The sequence below is a fragment of the Candoia aspera genome, chromosome 4 (assembly GCF_035149785.1).
Source record: "Candoia aspera isolate rCanAsp1 chromosome 4, rCanAsp1.hap2, whole genome shotgun sequence".
Lineage (NCBI taxonomy): Eukaryota > Metazoa > Chordata > Lepidosauria > Squamata > Boidae > Candoia > Candoia aspera.
Window position 1 is genome coordinate 79,823,558 of NC_086156.1, and position 21,188 is coordinate 79,844,745.

Sequence of the window (21,188 nt, forward strand, 5' to 3'; positions counted from 1 at the left end):
ATTTTTGTATTGCTTTATATACACAAATATTCTAGAGCAGTTTAGAAAATAGGATACACAAGAGCAATAGAATACTGTTACCCAATATTTAGTACTCACATTTATGTATGCATACAATTTCTATTGGAAAAAAAAAGCAACACGTGATTTTTTTTTCTGTGTGTTCCTCCTTTGAAGAAGCAGTCTCTTTTGTAAGGTTTCTAAGATAATTCTGTTTGCTTTACTGGTGTGTGTTATTTTTCTTTTGAAGTTTTGTTTTAATAATGTATGCCACCTAGAGTGGTATTGGTATGTCTGTATTGGGCAGCTATATAAATATGCTAGATAAATCATTCCTCTTCACTTTTTTACCTGACCATTGAGGGATTGAAGTGATTAATCAGTTAAATAGCTATTTTACTAAATGTTGCGACAATGATTTATTTACAAACCTGTAAGTCGGATTCCTTAAATCCAAGAATGCACATTTTACTGCTTCCTATAGCTGCATCCCTTAATAAGAATAAGATGCGTAAAGAATGGCATGGATTGTGTATTCTATTGTACATTTGTTACTTTAGCGTGTATGATAATGTGAATAAGCTTGTTCTGTGTGAATACAGTTGGCTTGGTTGGATAAAGTTGATGAGATTCTGAAAAAGATAAAAGTACAGTAGTTCAAAAAATGGAAGGATGTCTATGAAGCAAGGATGGGTTGCAAGGACAAAGGTACAGAGTGGTACAGTGTTGGTGTGAACTAGTTTTAGATAGGTTTCCTTTTCTCTCAAGACATTAATTTCTTTAGGATATTATTTCTTACACCTTTTTATGTGTTCTCATGATACTGCTTACCTTGAAAGGGAATTGCTTGATGGGTATGTATGTAGGACATGTATGAATAAATAATGAAGATGTCTGACATAGTTTTGGCAACTGAATCATGTGCAGTTATGTGTATGTACTTGTCTCCCAGACACCATGCTAGTAATTCAGACCTTATTTCTTTATTTTTACAAGCCAAAGCAGCTTAACTTTCCCATCCTGGCTGGGGTTTATGGAAATTGAAGTATTGCACATCTGCAAGGCATTGCGTTGTGGAGGTCTGATTTGAGTAATAAAAATGATGTGCTGTACACCAATAATCTCTACCAAATATTCATTTGTTCTTTTATATGTGACAAAAAACATGGCATCAGAATTAGATAATATTGTTAAATGGACCAATCATTTGATTCACTATAAGGCCATTTACTGTGTTCAAAAGGAATGTCATTAACAATTCCTTGATTGCATTCAGGCTAAGTACATTATTTCTACTCCAGGCTGCTTTTACCTGCTGTACTGAAGCCATCCTTTTCCTGTGTAGAGCCCATCAGTTTCATTTGCACTGTTAGAGCCACAGAATTTTCTCATTAGGGTAATGGTAGTATAAACTAGGACCTCAGTATTGCCTATACGGGCAAGAATAGGAAGCAGCAAATTCCAGCTAGAAGAGTAAGCCCTTGTTTTGTAAAGCCAGTGGCTTCCAGCTGCTTTACAGCTGTTTGGGAGAAGATTGGCTCTCCTTTTTCTTTAAGGGCTGGTTTTGAACCATGTATTCCATCCAAACTGAAATGTTTGTTTTTCCCCCCCCCATCCACTTTTCCTTCTGTCTTGGGTTTTTTTGGATATAATGCTGAGATCAGTGTCTGTAATTTTTAAATTGGAATTGGAAGAATTTATTGTGGAATTCTTCCAGAGCACAGAAGCGGTAGAATTCGTAGAATTCATAGAATTCTACTCAATACAATCATTTGGAGTACATTCTTACTCTCAATAATCTAAATAATGAAAATAGGCCACCAAAGACAAGACCTTTCCTTTGTATTCTGAGATGTTTATCTCAGTTTCATTTTGAATAATGATTGTATCATGATTCTGATTAAGCATAAATAGTTTTGAAGGGCTATTAAAATTTAGGCATGAGTTGGTTCTTGCAGTAGGGTTACCAGATCAGCACTGCAAAAATCTAAGCAAACACAGGATGGCAGCAAAGAAGATGGTATATTTTTGTTGCCATCAAGTGTTTGGAGTTTTGTAGCCTTGATCTAACTGCCCCATCCCAGAAGCCTTGCCAGCACATTCCATTAGAACAGAAATTTAAGCATTCATTATCATTATAATGAATGGAGTTAACTTCCATTCATACCACTTCCACTTGAATTAAACAGAAGTTAACAGCTTTCTCATGAGATCCACAACATTTGACCACATTGGAAAGCATGCAGAATCATCCTCAGATTTGTTTGTGACAAGTTACCAGTCCAAGATTTAATTCTGTGCCTTGTTTCATGTTTCTGAAGTACATTGGAGCTGAATATGCATTCTGTTTTTTGCACATCTCTGTGGTGCAGCTGAATTCAGTTGTACAGCCAGTTGTGTTTGCTGAGTGATCCAATCTGTGTATGTCCTAAACTGTCACTCAATGCCTTTAAAAGGAAATACAAAACTTTAAGCTGGCCTGGCTCAACCCAGACTTTTCTGGGTTATCCCAGCTGTACTCTTCCGTGCAGCTGTTTCCATTTAGCCACCGTTATATATTCACTGATATTCACAGAGTAGGTGGTTTTTCCGTTTTTAGTTTTGTACAGAATATTTGTTCCCCTCCTCCCTCTAGATTCCCAAGAAATCTTGCTAGAAATCCTTGCCCTCCCACCATCTAGTAAACAGCAGAGGCAGTTAGAGTTTACATTTTTGCATTCCTCTGTGAGGGAGTGAGCGAATGATCAAACTCTGCCTGTGCTCACATGCTAAAGCTGTTGCCTCCTCTCCAACTATTTTAATCATTTCAGAAAAAAAAGGGGTGGGTCCACAAGGCATTTGGCAAGAGCGTCCTTTCCCTCAGTTGAGGTGGAGTCAACCAATGGCCTCAGAGCCTGGAAAAATTTGCAGGACAGTTTCCCCTGACAGCTTTGCAAGAGTTGTACCATTTCAATTGAAGCATACATCCACACGCTGAGCTCTTGGCTTCTGGCTGGCCTCCCGGAACTGAAAGATCTCAGTTTCAGCCTCCCCTTCTCTCTCTTGTCACTACAGTGTCAAGCTTCTCCAGACTTTCCTAGTCAGAACGTTTAAGTGGCCATGGCAGACACCACCCTTCATATTGTCGAGCAGCCAACTGCATCTGAGGCTTCGGAGGAGCCAGCTGCTGAGGAACCCATCAGATCTGACCAGATCAATGGTGTTATGGTGCTTACCCTTTTGGACAAGATTATCGGGGCTGTGGATCAGATTCAGCTGACCCAGACTCAATTGGAAGAGAGACAGCAAGAAATGGATGGTGTAGTGGCCAGCATCCAAGGGGAATTGGCTAAGCTCAGCAAAGCCCACACCACCACAAGCAATACGGTCAACAAGATGTTGGAGAAAGTCCGTAAGGTCAGTGTCAATGTGAAAACTGTCCGACAGAATCTGGAGAAGCAAGCTGGACAAATCAAGAAGTTAGAATCCAATGAGACTGAATTGCTGAAGCGTAGGAACTTTAAAGTCATGATCTACCAGGTAAGCTGCTGTTTAATCTCATCTGTTTAAGTCTTTACAGTTGGCCTTTAAAGGTACCAAAGCAGGTTGTTGCCTCTTTCCTTTCTGTATGGGGCTTTCCAAGGCTCCCATATTACCAAACTCCATGTATAAGACCTTCAAAATTTGTGCCATCTCTGAAATCTTGGAGACAGAAAGAACTGAATGTTATATTCAATTGCCCAAGATTTTGCTAACATTCCAAAATTGGCCTGCACACCAGTTCAAACCATGGAGGAATTTGGTGGAAACCAGACAGGGAGACATTTAGTTGTTTCATAAGACAGAAGGGAACCAGCCTGTCTCATTAAAAGTTACAGAACTGGAAATGTTTTTTAAGCTTCTCAAACATGCATATTAACATAATTTGGGAAAGAAATCTGTATGCTTTCATTGTTACGTTGCAGAGAAGTTGTGTTGCAGAGAATAGAGTATAAGTTGTGCTTTTTGAGGATGGTAACAAGCTCCTCAAGGTTCTATTACATTTGCTGATGTAATATTATTTTGTCCCTGTCTTTAGGTCCTAGAATTCTTTGCCACTTTGGTGAGAAGCAGCTTTGTTCTGCTTTGTAGTCTCTCTCTCTCCCCTTCGTTTCCTGGGCAGCCTTTAGATCTGTTAATAACAAACAAACAAAAATATGTAGTTCCAAGCCAGTCTTCCCTTCGGTGGTGGTCTGAGCTTTTGTAGTCCGTGTAAAGAAAAACAGGGCATCATGAGATAGGTTAAGTCATACTATTGGGACAAAGTTAAAAAAAATTCAGCTGAGCTTCTTTTCTACTTAAGGCTGAAAATGTGCAAAATATAGTTGCATTTTTACTACCTCAACGTGCAGGGAGATCAAGTTATGTCTCTTTGAGGAATCCAGCAAGTAGCTGACCAATATAACCCACTGATTCATGTCTTGAGCATTCTCAATTATATCATGCCTCAAAGGCGGGAATACTCCAGTATATTTACATGAACATCATCCAACACAGATATTCTTAATTGGAAGTCACCAAAATCAAGTTTCTGGGCTCACTGGTTAAAAAATAGAGAAAGTAAAAGGAAGAAGGAATAAAAAGATGATTTAAAAGTCAGTCTGTATCATTATTGCTTTCCTAAGTATTAATGTTTGCCTCCCCTAAGATTATGACAAAATTATCTTGGATTGTTACAGAAGGTGAATCAACAGCCTGATTTTGAATGGATATCATACTGTAGAACTTAAGTTTCCAAGTTTTGTAGAATGGATTTGTTTCTTTGCTTGGGATATCGAAATAGGCATAGCACACTTATTATGTTAATGAATCTGATAGTGGGTCTACTAGAAGTTAGACTACAAGTTCTTAAATCATAATACATCCTTAAGAGACTGACATTAAAGCAATTAATGTTCAGCCTTGCATCTGAAATATGAGTCTAATAGAAATGATAACCTCAATATGGAGACATTCTTAGGTGGGTTATTTAAAAAGTTCCATATATGAAATGCTTATAAAATTTAATCTAGCATCTAATCAAGATTTAAGAGTGTAGTATTTTGTGTACTTATTTGTGCAGAGATTCCATTTGATTCAGTAGCACTTATTTCTGAGTAAATGGGCCTGCAAGTGGTATCATCCTTATACTTCCTTGGTGAGTGAAAGGTGAAAGGTCCCCTGTGCAAGCACCCAGTCACGTCTGACCCTTTGGGGGGACGCCGCTTTTGCGACGTATATTTTCTTAGTGTGTACTAAATGGCAGAAACAGTGGGGAATGCCTCAGATCATGCAAGTACTGGATTCCTCTTCTCCTTGGTTTTCAATACACCCTCATCCGAAGTATTCAAGGAAGAAATCCAATTATCACTGAGGAACAGTTCCTGATAGTAAATACTATGGAGAACCATGTGCAAATCTTGGGAGTCTTGGGTTCAAATTCTCTCACTGCTTTTAGGCTTACTCTTAAATAGTCTTAGGCAAATCCACAATTTTCTTCTCTGTAAAATGGCCATTACTGTTCCCAATCCTGCATGCTTTATTTGTTACAATGAAGAAAATAAAGTAGGGTTGTTACAAGAGTGAATGAGAGTAGAATGATGACTTGTATGCTACAAAAGATAGTAGAACCAATGATTAAACTATAAGTATTTCTGAGTGAATAGAGAGCAGGCAGGCTATAGATAACAACGGAATTAACTTTGCCACATACATTCACCGTAGCACAAGAATCACAACTGACTATATGGGTGATGGGAAAAGGTGCTGATTGATATTTTCTAGAACTTTGCCTTTTTGCAACACAACTTTTCTCTCTATACAAAGGAAGAAAGATAGATTTGCTTTCAAAAGGGGATTTTTTAAAATATCAACCTCCGCCTATGCTGTTACTTTGAATGCTTCTCACTTTGCCTGGCACAATGTGTTTTGTTTCAGAATAGCTCTGGCAGCAATTGCTATTTGGGCTGAGGATTAGGCCATGCTGCTAACGTTCTAACATCTCTGAACTGTAGCTATAGGGCTAGTACCACTCTAAAAATTTTCTGGGCCAAAAGAGTTTGCAGCCTATAACGTGATTTGAACATTTAAGGGGGTATTAATAATGTGTGCATTGGTGGGGCTGAGGTGGATTTGTGGCAAAACAGGGTTGATGCTTTGATCTTGGAAGAAATATTACTATCGGCCATATCAGAGGCAGCAATTTTTTTTTGAAGTTATTAAAGCAGTTGTTTCCATGGGTGTAACCCTGTGAATATCCTAGAATGTACTTCTGTTATTGCTTCAAACAAATAACACAGGAGCTCAAGGGGCTTAAGTGGGGCCTGGTATTTGCAAAATAAATCACTTTTGGAGGGCAAGTCCTATTCCACCTCCACTGAAGACTGAAATGTAGGAATTCTAGGTTCTTTTTTAAAAAAAACTTATTCTCTTCTCTTGGCATGATTGCAGTCATATGTATTTTATTTATTTAGGGCAGAAAGCATCAGAACTTGCCTATGCAGGTAGTCCTGGTTGAGCGACCACATTTGGAACTGGCAACTCAGTTATTAAGTGAAGTGGTCGCTAAGTGAAACTGCGACTGTGCTTACAATCTAACTTCGGCATTCCTTTGTTTTACAGACCTGCAAAGGTCATAAATGCAAGGATTGCTTGCAAAGTTACTTTTTCATCACCATTGTAACTGTGAATGGTCACTCTATGAGGCAGTTGCTAAACGAGGACTACCTGTGCAACATTTTCTGAAGTCAATCATAACAGTGGATCTGGACATCTATTAAGAAATACTTAAGAGTAGGATGGTTTGATGCAAAAGTGGTCAGGACAACTACACTTTTAATGGATGTGCAGAAGAAGGAGTTTGAGTAATTATATTTTTCATATTTCAGTTTTCCCTCTCAGATTCCCTCTTCTTTACACACATTATACAATAGCCAACTAGGTTTGCCACTCAGTAATGTTTTGAAGAAGCTTTGTTCATTATGGCTCACTGAAGAGCCATGATACAAGCATTTGCTTTGCAAATAACAATTTGCCTGAGTTTCATAATCTTCGCTTTCAAGTATGCATTGAAATATATGAGAATGTGCATTTAACATTTAATGTGTGCATCACTTCTTTGTGAAAATTGTATAAGGGTGTGGCAGTTATTCTGGAAATGATTTTATTGCTGTGTTCCTCCAGCGTGTTCAACCAAGTCAGTTATTAACCTAACATCTGCATTTGTACAACATGCTAAGTTTAACTTTGCTTACAGTTTTTGTGGCTTAATATAGCTACCAAACCTGAGCTGCAAAAATCTGGACAGCCAATTGATGGCAGCAGAGAAAATTTTCTGTCTCTTTATTGTCATTTAGTAATTATATTAATTTTATGCAGCCCAGATTTCATAGCCCCAGCTTAGCATTTGGTGCAAATTTAGGCTATTGGATTAATGCTAAGTTAATCGTGTTGTGTGATTACAGTTTATGAGTACCTCTATTATTACAGCCTGGGAATGATGCTTGTTTCTTTTCTTTGGTGGCAGGGGGCAGTCCTGTGATGCTCCAAATTTTCCAAGTACTTGTAGCACTTTTCAGGATGAATTAATAATTTTTTGTTTGCATAGTTCTGTACAGCATTTCTTGTTTCTCCTTAATTTCCATTCATCCTTGATATGCATGGACAAATCTCTTAGCATTTTTCAAAGCAGTGTTGGGACTCATTAATTGTGTTCATGGTCCAGCCAGATTTTAGTTTTGCACATGAATTTAGAAATATCTCACTGACATTATTTTGAAAAATAGGCAAAAAAAATTCTATAAAATAAAGACTAAATATAGACAGTAATGGGAATTACTTGTTTCTGCAATGGATTTCCAGAGGGGTCCATTCTTTTGATTACCAGAGTTGCCATTCATCTCCATTGCCACTAGTTCAGCTGGGAACTATTATCAAAAGCATCTAGCACATTTCCCTCTTTTCCAGGACAACAAAAATGGTTAGATGCACAAAACACTGGGGCCTTCCGTATGCCCTGTTTTATGCTGTGCAGTGAATCTACATATTGCTGCTATTGTGCTATACTCTGCAATCTCAGTCCTTTATATGTGCCAATATTTTTACCCATCTAGTCATCCTACAAGAGAAGCCAACACTAATTTTCTTACAGGTATAAGAAACAGAAGTATAAAAGAATCCATAAGAACCTAAGAGCTGTGTTGGATCAGGGTAATTCCACTGCCTAAAGGAAGCCCCTAGGCAGGAAAGCAGTGTAGGACTATCACCCCACCTCCTTGGATTCCCCAAGTACTGATACTCAAAGCCAATGTGGTTAGCCTTAGCCATTTTGATTAAGCCCAAATCACAAGAAGTCCTTTTGGTATGTGAGTGCATGGTCATAAAGATTAACATGAATTTACTGTAGCACAGCAGCCTGTTTGTATGAAGAACAGTTGAATCTCCTTGGATTCTATAGGCAGATTTTGGCAAATAGATTTCTCCCTTCAGCATAAAAAAAAAACCCATTTAAAGCTACACAAGGCCCTATAAGGCCATGGCCGTGTCTTCCCTTGGGAGGCAGCTGTGGGATTGTTCTCTTCTGTCTATTTTCAGTATCATTCATGGCCTTGAAGCTGCAGTTTCCCAAGAGATGCTTAGAGAATTTAGTTCTGTGCGGCATCTCACAAAAATCATTGGCTTCTTGAAAAATATTTTCAAGGTTAATCCTTTCCTTAGCTCCTAAAAAAATTGCATGATGTTATTTCTCTGTTGTGTCTCATCAGAGTAAAATAAACTGGTGGTTTATTAATAAGTTGCTGCTTCTCGTGCTATTATTTTAAAGCAACCAGGGCTGGAAAAGTAGCCTTGTTGGAATGTAGTTTGCATTGTTGCAGTAGACTGAGCTCCACAGTGATTAATTAGCTCTTAGCATGGGAGATGAACTAAAGGAAGCACCTTTTCCCATCAGTGCTCAGCATAAGATAAGGTTGGAAGAAGGAATAAAACACAGGCAGCAGCTTGTGTTGGAGTATAGGCTCTTTGGCGTAAGGACTTGTCTCTTGGTTTATAGAATGCCATTTATTACACTGGTGCTGTCGAAATCATAAAAAAACCAGTGACCAACAGTACTTGTCCCCACAAAACTGAATGCAGCAAAGTTGGAGGAAATTGTATCTCCTACTTAGAAAAAATGGAATTGGTCCCACACCATGGTTTGGTGTTGACTGTGAAAAGACTTGGTATCACAAACCATGTAAATAAACTATGGTGCCATTTACCTTTTATGCACTCACCCAGCACTGTAAATTGGGTTTCATGTACACAGGTCTTTGCCCCGTTCTTCAAATATAGTGCATTTCAGGTGGCCTTTACAGTCTATATGTTTTTTATGGAATAGACGGAATGTGGTCATATTATTTGTTTAATTTATATGTCATCTGATCCCAACAGCTCTAGATGGCTTACAAAATTACATTTAAATAATAGAGTAATCACATAATTTAAAAACATATATTCTAAAAAGCCTGCTTGAAAAGGCCTTTACTCAAACAGACAAATGTCTTCAGCTGGTCTTGATACAAGAATCATACTATAAAGTTCTATAATCTTTTTTTTTCCTGAACAGACATATAGATTTCGCAGGCATTGGAGAGGCATAGACAAATAATGTCTGTTCCGAAGCAACAGCAGTGTAATATCTTAAAGTTGTTTACATTTTCAACTCTTTTTGCACATGTTGCCAGATAAAATTGATTTTCAGTCCCAGGGCTTGGAATTAGGTGTGTCTCAGCATATTCCAATAAGGCTTTGAAAAAAAGTAGATGAATTAGATCTCTACTGTTTTTACATTAATTTCTGTATTATTAATCACACATTATTTTCCTTTATTCCTATAATACCATAGTGGGATAGTAAGAATTTATTACAATAAGGTTGTCTCATGCCTATAATTGTATTATGTATGTGAGATGGAGAGATGAGACAGAATGGAAGAAAATCACCAATCTTAAAAATAATCATTTGGGAAAGCCTTAAAAATATTTAGAAAAATAAGGTCCAAATACTATTTCTTTTTTTTAAAAAAAATCCTTTGTTACAAAAACAAATGAACTCTGCCTATATTCACTGTGCAGCATTCTGGAGTTAATTCTCAACCTGACATCTTTCTACAAGACAGAACAAAGTCCAAAGCAGCAGACTTTTCTTTTGTTGATTTTGTTTCATGTTCAGGAAGGAAAAGCAAGTTAAACATTTAGAATGAAAAGTCTCTGGATATTTAGACAGCACTTTAAAGCAAATAGGGTGGATGTTGGTGCATGTTCTCAATCCCTCTTCTGCAGGCTGTCTCTGGTTAAGGACAGCTTCAGGAAGGAAGAAACTTTGAAATAAGACAGTTGGCCTGTTTATATTAAAAGTTAAGAGGATTATATTTTGAAAATAACTTTTTTCACAGGGAATTCTGAGTGATTTTTTAAGATATAAGTTTAGAAGATGCCATTAATAAGTAAAACCTTTGGTCTTAATTTATAATTTCATCTATAATTAGACTGTTGACGGGGGGTGGGGAAGACCTGGTTTTACACATCCTGCTGAGGCTGGAGCTATTTGGAGTCTCTTGATATTACCACTCCAGGGGGAGACCTCAGGGAGCCTTAACCTTCAGTGAACCACTCCACCACAGAGACCCATCCTCCAGGTTGCCCATCACTACCATCAGTGAGCCCAGAAAAAAGTCCACAGAGAAGATGGAAAGTGCTAGGATCCTTTCCCTTTAAGAAGTTCTGCTTTTCATGGAAGAAGTGGACTCTCTTGAGTAATACAGTTTTCAGACATAAAAGCTTCCATCAGGTGCCAGACATTGATGGAACAAACTGTTCTGATTTACTCAATATTATACAGACTTCTTGACCAGGCAGATAAAATATGTAACATTTTATGTTGCTTTCTAGATGTATTGGATACAATTTTCATCATATCCAATCAGTTTTCTGAACAGTATGAAGGACTAAACAGTCCAAGTCCATGTTAACAATAAAAAATAATAAAAAGAGGAAAGAGCAGGTCCCTTGCAGTTACTCATCAGGATTTAGCATCTGGACAGCTAACAGAGTTATATTGTAAACCAGGCCTGCACAACATTTTTGAAAACTCAATAAATCCACTGCTGCCAAACGTTGCCGCCACTGCCACCACCCTGAAAAACACACGGCTCAATTGCTGTCCCTACACTGCTCCACCAAATAACTGATTCCTTTGTGGCCTATGATTATTTTTAATTGATCATTGTGATCCTTTCCCCTCTATGAGTTGGCAGGCCTGTTGTAAACCGTCAGGAGTCTTTGCAAGTCAGATGGTATATAACAGGGATTCTCAACCTGTTTTTGCTCATGGCCCTCTACTGAGCCTCATTTAGCTCTGTGACACACACACACACACACACACACAGCATGCCTGAAAATATGACTTGGCCCATATTGAGAACCACTGGTATATAAAATAAATTAAATTAAATAGCTAAGTAATTCAAATTGACATCTTTACATAAATTATGATGATGGGTGATGCAGTCTTTGATTTGGAACACCTAAAAGTAGAGTGGAATTACCTGTCTCCTAGCAGTGTACAAATCATGGACATAATTCACTTGAACCATCACAAATTCTGTGCACCTTTCCTGCTCACATGGGATGAGCAGCAGTGGTTTCCAGGCAGATAAAAGAGTGGAGCTTCTATTGTTTTCTTATAGGCCACAAATGCCTAACACATGTAAGAGCAGGGAAAGGCTACCACTTTGCGGGGAATTATTGCCAAATTGCTGTAGGTGCCTTTGCTTGCACAACATCCTTATGCCATTGTATTGACTTGGCCTGTGTCTAGTGGCTGCGCTTATAGAGAAACCTTTGGCTCCATCAATGCCACCCACTGATACTCATTTTCCTCACTGTAGCCCGAGACGATCCATGGTGCGCCCAGTGAAACTTCACCGGAGAGTGTGCCCCTTGACCTTTCAGAAGACAGCGAACCTTATGACCTTTCTGGAGAGAGTTTGCCTTCTGGCCTTTTAGCAGAAAAAGTGCCATGGCATCAGCTGGCACAGAATGAAAAGGGAGGCAGCAGCTTTGAGTCAGAGAAGGCCAAGCCATCTGCGGACCAAACTGAGCCCTTTCTTCTCAGCCTCTGAAAGCTCTGTCCCTCCATTATAGCTGCTGGCTGCCTCACTGAAGTCTGTAGCCCTGCCCTTCTGCTTGTAAAGCAGTTTTGGGTCGGTCCAGTTGCTTTAGCTATTGTTGCACCTTTTTGCTATGTTTGCTAGTTGCTCTAGAGGGGGAGGACTAAAAGATAGCAGTCTGCTCCAGAAATCTATTATTCTGTGCCCATTCAGTCCATGATGCAATTTGATGAGACTACAACCCTGGCCTTGACCCCAATCAAAAACCTAATATCATGGGTCCTCATACCATCTAGAAAGACTGAGGAGAGGGTCAACAAAGTAGAGGGATTAGGATCTTCCCCTTCCCACTGAAATTTGAGTGTAACTTTGCCTTATGTATCTTGTTAATATGTTGTGCATTTCATAGTATAGTTTTCTCCAATCTTATATTCTCTGAACATTTTGGACCTAACTAACTCCCACCATCTCTAAGCAGGGCCAAGGTTCCTGGCAACAAATTTTGCATGTGTCAAAAGGCCAGCAAATTGTTCCTTATTTAATAATTCATTGTGTTTTTACTGCCCAGAAAGGAAAGAAATGTGGATAACGTTTTTCTGCCTATTATGCCCAACTAACTCTGGGCACCCTGGCTTGGCTACAGAAAGATTGTCATTTACTAATATGCTTCAGACAAGCAAATTGTCTTGGGCTGGTCATATTTTGGAACATATAGACAATGCTACACATCACTTTCATACAAACAATAATTAAAAAATTAAATCACTACCACTTTGCTACCCTTCCATGACTTTCAAATTGAATACTAATGATAATAATAGAGCTACCCCATTCTATTAATTTACTAAGCCCCTACAGAATTATTGTCCCCTCCTCATTTACCTGAACCTCCACTGCTGAATATTTATTTCTTTGAGTTCCAGCCGTCATTCATATTTTATTAGTGTCCTAGTGAGCTTACTTATTGTCACAAGGAGCTTGGACTTGACAGGGTGACTGTGGCAATCATGGCTTTAGCCATCTTGGGACAGTGCCTCAGAAGATCTAGCGGCATTGATGTCTTGCTATTTCATACATGCCTCAGGATCTGCCTGATATTTGTTTCCAAGCAAATATTGTAAAGACCTATGGAATGAATGTTGCATCACATCAAGCCACTAAGCTCTGGAACTTTGCTTTGGATTTTCTTAGCTGTCATGCAAACAATCCTGTCCTGACATAGGTCACTTCTTGGCAAAGTTTTGTTTCAACGAAGAGAGCGCCAAGCATGGAAGAGGTCAGATAAACAGAAATAAATTTCTCTAATTTGGGTGTAGTTGGTAGGAATAAAGACCTAAATAATCTGACAGAGAGACATTTTCTCATTTAGCATACCTTTTTTTTCCTAACACCATTCTGATTTGTTTTTTGGATGAATTAGATAGCCTGCTGGATGGCTGTGCAGATGAGCTACCTCTACCTGTAAGCCAACACTGTGGCAAGAGAGTCTAGTTGGGTCACTGGATGGCCAACCATAGAAATCATTGAAATAAATAAATAAAATATAGAACTATGTTTTGGGTTAGTCATGATTTATGGAATAAGCCACATTGGTTAGAATCACACAACATGCTAAGCCAAAATCAATTAAAACATGTAATGGTTTAGTGTGATGCATTAAATCCAATCATTACCACACTGCTTTGTCTCCCGGAATGTTATTTTTCTTTCTTTCTCCTTCTTTAAACCAAAATTGAAACCCCTCTATTGTCTCCAACAAATCATGAAAGGAAAATGAGTGAAAGACCATGAGTCACAATGGCTTTTCCTACTGCAGCTTGCATATAAAACATCATTTGCTCAACTTGAGCTTGGAAACTGTAGATGAGAGGCTATGCCAACTTTTACAGGGAATCTATAGCAGAGGACAGGATCAAATAAAGATTCCCCTCATAGATTCATTCTAGATGCTGCTTGGACATCATCACCTTCAAATACATCCAAGCTTAAATAGAATAAATCACAGATTTTTGAAAAAGTCAGGATGGTTTTTAGGGGATTGTGATACACTGTATATACTTGCAAATAAGCCTAGAATTTTAGGTGCCAAAATGCACCCAAAAATTGGGTTTGGCTTGTCTGTGGATGGGATACTTTTTTAAAGTGCCCATATATGCTGTGTATATTCACGTGTAAGCCCATCCACAGATAAGCAGACTCTCAAATTTTTAACCAAAATACCATGAAAAATGGATAATCTGTGGATTATCCACAGATAAAGCAGTTCTGAAAATTGAAACATATGAACATATTGAGGGTCAGCATAACTATCTATCTACTATCTATCATATTTATATAGGCACCCACCTCACAGAGCATGATTCTTGGCAGTGTACAATAGAAAAAATTATCTGTAGGTGGCACATTTTTCACAGTATTTTGGTTAAAAATTCAAAGGTTGGCTTATCCACAGATGGGCTTATACATGAGTATATATGATATCTTTAGTATGAGAAATGTATATTCATTTCCCAGCATGATAGAATGTTTAATTACTTTTTTCTTCTTTTAAGAGCTGTTCCATTCACAAAACAATATTTTATATGAAGGACGTCTCTGGAAGGGTTCCTTATGCACACACACCACACATACACACACACTCATACCCACACTGGTTTAGGTATTCCAGGAATGTCTTGTCTCTGAAAGAATATCATCATTGACATACTCTGTGGCCAGGATTTGTACAGTGTTAGTTATGGTTTATTGAACAAAGCAGAGTAAAAGTTATTACATCATGCTAAACCAGGCAACCTTTTCAGGCCATCAAATAATGAATAAAAAATACTCAAAATCTTGTACAATTGTCAGATCTTAATTGTTTTTAATGATTTTGCCCCAAGTTCTTGTCATTATCTCATGTGTCTTGGTAATTACCACATAGCTAAGTTCAGTACATTGAACTAATCCATGGTTTGTTTATCAACTCATGAGTGTTTTCATACTGTTTGCTAAGCCTTATGCTGTAGTTGATAAATCATAATCTCTAGGTTTGCACTGTATAAGGTAAAGGTAAAGGTTTCCCTTGACATTAAGTCCAGTCGTGTCCGACTCTAGGGGGCGGTGCTCATCTCCGTTTCAAAGCTGAAGAGCCGGCGTTTGTCCGTAGACCCTTCCTCCGTGGTCATGTGGCCAACATGACTACACAGAACGCCGAAGCGGTACCTATTAATCTACTCACATTTGCATGTTTTCGAACTGCTAGGTTGGCAGGAGCTGGGACTAGCAACGGGAGCTCACCCCGTCACGCAGATTCGAACTGCCGACCTTCCAATCGGCAAGCTCAGCAGCTCAGCAGTTTAACCCGCAGCGCCACTGCGTCCCTTTGCACTGTATACCAAAGCAAATTAAATAAACCACTTCAAAGCTTACTGTGATGTGGGAACCAAAGTTGTATAGATTTTCTAGTTTGATCTTGATATGATGTGCAAACCTAATCATGGTGCTCTGTAAACCATGATTTAAGACTTAACATGATCCAGAACACTATGACCTTTTGCTTAGGTTGTTGCATAATGCCATGCATAATGTTAATGTTAGAATAAAAATGACAGCAATAATAATAATCCACCAAGTAGTTCTTCTGCGCAAGCTCTTGTGGACCTCCAGACTTTGCCATGGAGCACATATAAATATATTACAACATCTCATCTTTTTCTATAGAATTGCTTCTATTGTTCCAGGGTTTTCTTTTTTCTTTTTTGCCAAATAGAACTTTCTGGGTAAGTAAACTACTTTAGCCTATAACTAAGTTTCTGGATAACTTAAATGGAGCTGCTGATGCTAAAGATGTTTTTATTTAAAGTTGATACCCCACTCAACATGACTACTGTGATGGCAATAAGTCTAGCTATTTTTACTATGATAAACCATGTTTTGTCATGATATCCAGACACTGTTACTGATTAAACATTCTTAACTTAGCATGTCGAATGAGCCCAGTTAAATGCTAGGTCATAATGTGGTTTGTGTAATTGTAGTTGAGCATATTATGTAAATTCAGACATTATACATTGTAAATTTTGATTTATGGCATTGCAAAGTATGTGAAGCCAGACAGTACTAGTTTATTCAATAAAATATGGTTAAACAAACCAGGCTGGGCAAATGCAACCTTCAGTGCAAGGAGGGCCCTGGCTGGAATTGGCTTGAATAGAGACACAAAGCAAGTTATCCTCAGCAGAGTGGTACCACTATGACTTTACCAGCTTTATGATTGATAGAGTTTCAAAAATTAAATTTGAATAATAAAATAAAAATAAATAAAAAGTAATGCTCTTCCCAGTATGGAGACCTTAGTGATGTGGAAATTGATGGCTCTCTGTGGTATTCTACTTGATACAAAACTTTTAAAGACTGAGAGCCCTGTATTGAACTGATGTACTCCCCATTCAATGAGGTAAAAGAATGAATGATCCGATGTATACTGTTTCAGGACAGGTCATTTTAGTAAACTGAAGACTTCGCTGGCTAAAGCTACATTTGCTGCTACAAAATGAAATTTGCATCTATCTTATACTGTACCAGTATGTGCCTCCCCAAGCTTGGAATTCTAGCTGACCAGCCACACCCTTGCTGATAGAGGAACGCAGACAGATTATTTTATTTTTCTGGTTGGGCTTGGAAGGCCCCTTCCTGGCCCATGTGCTTCAGATTCCTTCCTTAATCTCTCCCTGCACCCAGTGAGCAAGCAAGACAGCCAGGGAGAGAAGGGAGAATTTGGAATGAAATATTTTGCTATGGCCAAGAATAAACTTCATACCAGGCTCCAGAGCTTCTAGATGCATGTTTAAGAAACCTTTCCTACTCTGTCCTTGCAAATTCCAAACGATTTTACTGTTTTGACTAAGCTAATAAACAGATATGTTACTGGTGATGAAATTTTTCCTGTTTGAAGACTCTTCAATCTAAAATTTAGTTTAACCAATCAGGAACTAATGTTGAACCCAGTTTTTGTTGCTTCATCCACTTTTTTTGGATTAAAAAAACAAGAATAAAACAAGCAATCTTGCTTCCTCTGCTTCCTCTTCTTTTCTTTCCTTCTTCCTAAGATAATAATGTTTAGAGAATTTGTAGATTTCTTTTGCACAAACTCCCAGGGCAACCCACAGATAAAAGAATAAAGTGATGAAATTATCTCTCCAAAAAATGTTTCTGTTTCTTAAGATGGTACCTCTCCCAGCTCTGCATAGTGAGGATTTTTTTTAGCACATAGCAAGATTAACTTTCCATATGAATGGAAGCATATTGTATCTATTTTAAATACAGTTTTCTTTCCTGCACCTTTTGGAGAACAAGTCTCTTGCTTTTCAGTAGTAATATGGAGTATAATTGTGTTTCACCTCACTGAAAGTAAGGTCATTTTCCCAGAATGCCACAGGACAGTTGAGTATCATATTATTGCCTTTAAAGGACCATTTGTGAACACAGACAGATGTAACATGAACTCACAGGGCATCCCTCAGTTCCCATAAACATTTAGTTGGCATTCATATACTCCAGGCTTCCTTCCCTTCCCTTCCTTGTCCCTGTCCCCAGGGCACTAAGTTGAGAAAGTTAATGCACATTTTGCAGCACTTTTTTATTCCCTTTAATTCTTTCAACATGAATCTATCTGTTCATTTGTTCCCTTGATTTTTCTTTTCTTTTCTTGTGGAAAATTGCTTTGGAAAAGAGTGGGAGGTTTCTTGGTGACCACAATTTAGGCTCAGCAAATTAGTGGAATGCATAGCTGGCTTCTCTTTCATATTTGCAGAACTGAAGATACGTTTATTCCAAGCTTGACTCCACAAAGGAACATGCTTGATTAGATTAATCAAAATGAGGACCCTAGTGTTTGCAAAAACATTACGACTGTCTTCACCCAAAGATTAAAATATGGTAGCGACATACAATCCCTAGTATCTGGCAAAGACTTTATTATTTGGTGCATCAAACATGCCCTTTCCCTTCCTCTGAAGGCTGAATTTGATTGTTGTTTTTCTGCTCCCTGTGCCTCTGCCACCCTCTAGTTGCATAATGCCAGGCCCTTCCAGGCTAGGAACATCACTTGTCTTTGTGCCTTGCTGGCCTTTTATACATGAAGAGGAGTGTTTATTATAAGTGTTGTAGCAACCAGGCAGTTAGAGTGTACACATAAAGACCACTGGATCAGTGATTCATTGCTCAGGAATGTGGACTTGGATGGAGGACACAGGGAGCGAGACGGGGAGAAGCTGTTCTGTAGAATTGACAAGTTGGGAAGGGAAGCTGTACATCTGAGCTCTTCTACATGGCCTCCTGCAGTTCCCAGAAAGGTATATTTGCCTTTTCTCAGATGTGAAAGGCAGAAGGCCACAACTCAGATATCCCTCTTTTCTCTGTTTATATAGAAAAAACAGAAATGAAATGGATTTTTATATCTCCAATCTAAGGTTGTGTCTGTACAACCTGTTCTCCCGCAGCTGGGTTCACACAGCATGCTAAAGTTAAAATGCACTTTGTTTGGTTTAGCATGATGTATGATTCTAGCTATCATGCTTTGTAAGCCCAAACAATCTATTTTTATTTATATATTTATTATTCAGATTTTGCTACTGCCCATCTCCCCCAAAAGAGGGAGAGTTTTCTATAGTTTTGTTGTGATATATGGACCTTGTTGTTACGAGTTAGTCAATAAACCATGGCTTTGTGTGATACGTGAACCCAGCTCATACTGTTTCTAGCAGAAAGGGCTAGTTTCCCAAAGTTTCAGTGGATGTTAAGCCCTGTTCTTTTATGCAGTTAGTTATTTATGGGCTACCATATCCTTGGAAATAAGCTACAACAGTTACTGATCTGCAAAGTTTTTCACTAGCTGTTATAGATCTGTGGGCCTCAGCAGATGGCAGTACCTAGCTGATCTGGGCTGACTTTGGAAGCTGAGCAGGGTAAGCCCAGGTTGGTACTTGTTGTGGTCAGAGTCATGCACAGATAGACCAGCTGAAAATACTTATTGGGCTCTTGGCTAGACTGGAAGTCAAAAACACCTTTAAAAATGGCAAACTACTTCTATAACATTGCCAAGAAAATTACATAGATGCAGTCATCAAAAGTTGAGTTCAACTCAAGGAAGCCTTTGTTTTACTTTGGGGACCTGTAGAATAGAGGAAGAAAATTCTGTCCCTCCCATGGTAACCCACAACATTTCTCTGCTGGATATAGAAGAACAAACTTTGGTCCTCTAGCAGTCACTTATTTTCTGTGTTGGCTGCAGAAGAGAGATGGAGCTTTCTGTTTCACTCACCTATGTGCAATTTCTTATTGCTCCATTACTTAAATACAAGATTAATGTATCACTAAATTATTTTTATTGTATTTTAGCTGGGGAGATCTGGGGCTGCTCAGTGAGAAAATCACTAATGGCAAAACACTTTCCCAAAAGTCATCTTGCCCAGCAACTACTGGGTCTTTTACCCTTAGTTCACAGCCATCTGGGAATATTGGCTATGTTCCAAATCTTCCTCCCAGGTCACCTAAGGTAACAAAGAGGCCTATAAGGATTAGATGTAAGCCTGCATATAATCCCAATTCCCTTTGCAGTGCCCCTCTGCTTTAGTGGCAGATACACAGAGGCTCATTCGCATGGCACTCTGATGGTGACAGATGTTTCAAGCAGCAGATTGTTGTGCACAGAATTGCTCTAAGTTAAAACACAGTTCTATTTAACTGACCTTACCCTTCACTATACAGGTCAGAGTGATACTGAACAATCCAACCAGAGCTTAGTACAACAAAAATTATTTATCTAGTAAGTAATGTTCACAATGAGCCAGTTTGGTCTAGTGGTTAAGAAAACCAGGAGACTGTGAGTTCTGGTCCCACATTAGGCATGAAAGCCGGCTGGGTGACTTTGGGCAAGTCTCTCTCTCTCAGCCCAACTCACCTCACAGGGTTGTTGTGGGGAAAATAGGAGGAGGAAGGAGTACTGGGTATGTTCCCCACCTTGAGTTATTTATCAAAATAATAAAGGTGGGATAAAAAATCTAAAAAAAATATCATCATACAACAGAAGAGGTCTTCCTTTACAGTATAATGAATTTATTCAGAAGTCAGACCTTTGAAAGATTTCAGAAATCTTTCCTGGTGCTGATTAGCTTAGGTTTCCCTGAGACTTCTCCAGCTGTTGCTTATATTCTGGATTTTTTGTAACTTTCAGCAAAATCTTTTCTCACTGTTCCTGTAACTTCTTGAAAGCATAGAGTCTTCCAATTCTGATTTCAGCTTTCCATTTCTCCATGCAACTCCTTTACTTGCACATTTAGGACTTCGTTCTTTCCTCTATTTTTTTCCATTCATCCACCACTTTTGTTCTGAAATGCTTCCATGCATTTTAAGTTGTACTAGGTGTAATTAATATTAGTGATAATTTGTGATTTCAGAAATTAGAATTAAGCAAATAGGTACATAAATATTAATAAGTATTCTATGGATGATTCATAAGGTTGAGTGGCTTACACAAAATAGAGCCACTTTCACATGAACTGTTTACTGTACATTCCTGTTAAGTTAATGTTTCATTTTTGCCATCCTTTACTAATGTCTTCCAGGTAGGTTAGAACTAATTTCCCTTGATTGCAACAGCAGGGCCACTGCAGTGTTTCCTAACGTAATGCCTCCAATTGTGTTGAAGTCTAAATCCCGCTAACCTGGACCAACAAACCCAATACCCATGCTAGCTAAGGATGATGGAAACTGTTATCTGAAAAGTAGTGCAGAGGGGAAAGGCTGAAACAATAGAGTTTGAAAACTGTGTTATCCTATGAATCTGCTGCAGTCCATTGTATCTAGAAAAATCCATAATATCTCAATATTTTCTGGTTACGCTAGGCTGTGAAGCAGAATGAATCCATTGTATACTCAAGAAAATGTTCTTTTTTGTGTCTAAAATCCTGCAATACAAAATGTGAGATCTGTGGTCCAAACTAACAAAGTGTTCTGTTTCAGTTGCAAACTGTATGATGTTTTGGTGAGTTGGATTGATTGA

The 21,188-nt window shown here is 38.4% G+C and overlaps 1 protein-coding gene across 1 annotated transcript in view; it reads left to right on the top strand.

Annotated features, from left to right (window-relative positions):
- Positions 1-2,408: 2,408 nt before the first annotated feature.
- The window catches only part of CAVIN1 (caveolae associated protein 1), a 29,807-nt gene continuing 11,027 nt past the window's right edge, over positions 2,409-21,188 (top strand). Inside the window, exon 1 of the mRNA XM_063300729.1 lies at positions 2,409-3,519. Within this exon, the coding sequence (XP_063156799.1) occupies positions 3,100-3,519 (420 nt within the window). The 5' untranslated portion in view covers positions 2,409-3,099. The remainder of the gene's footprint in view (positions 3,520-21,188) is intronic.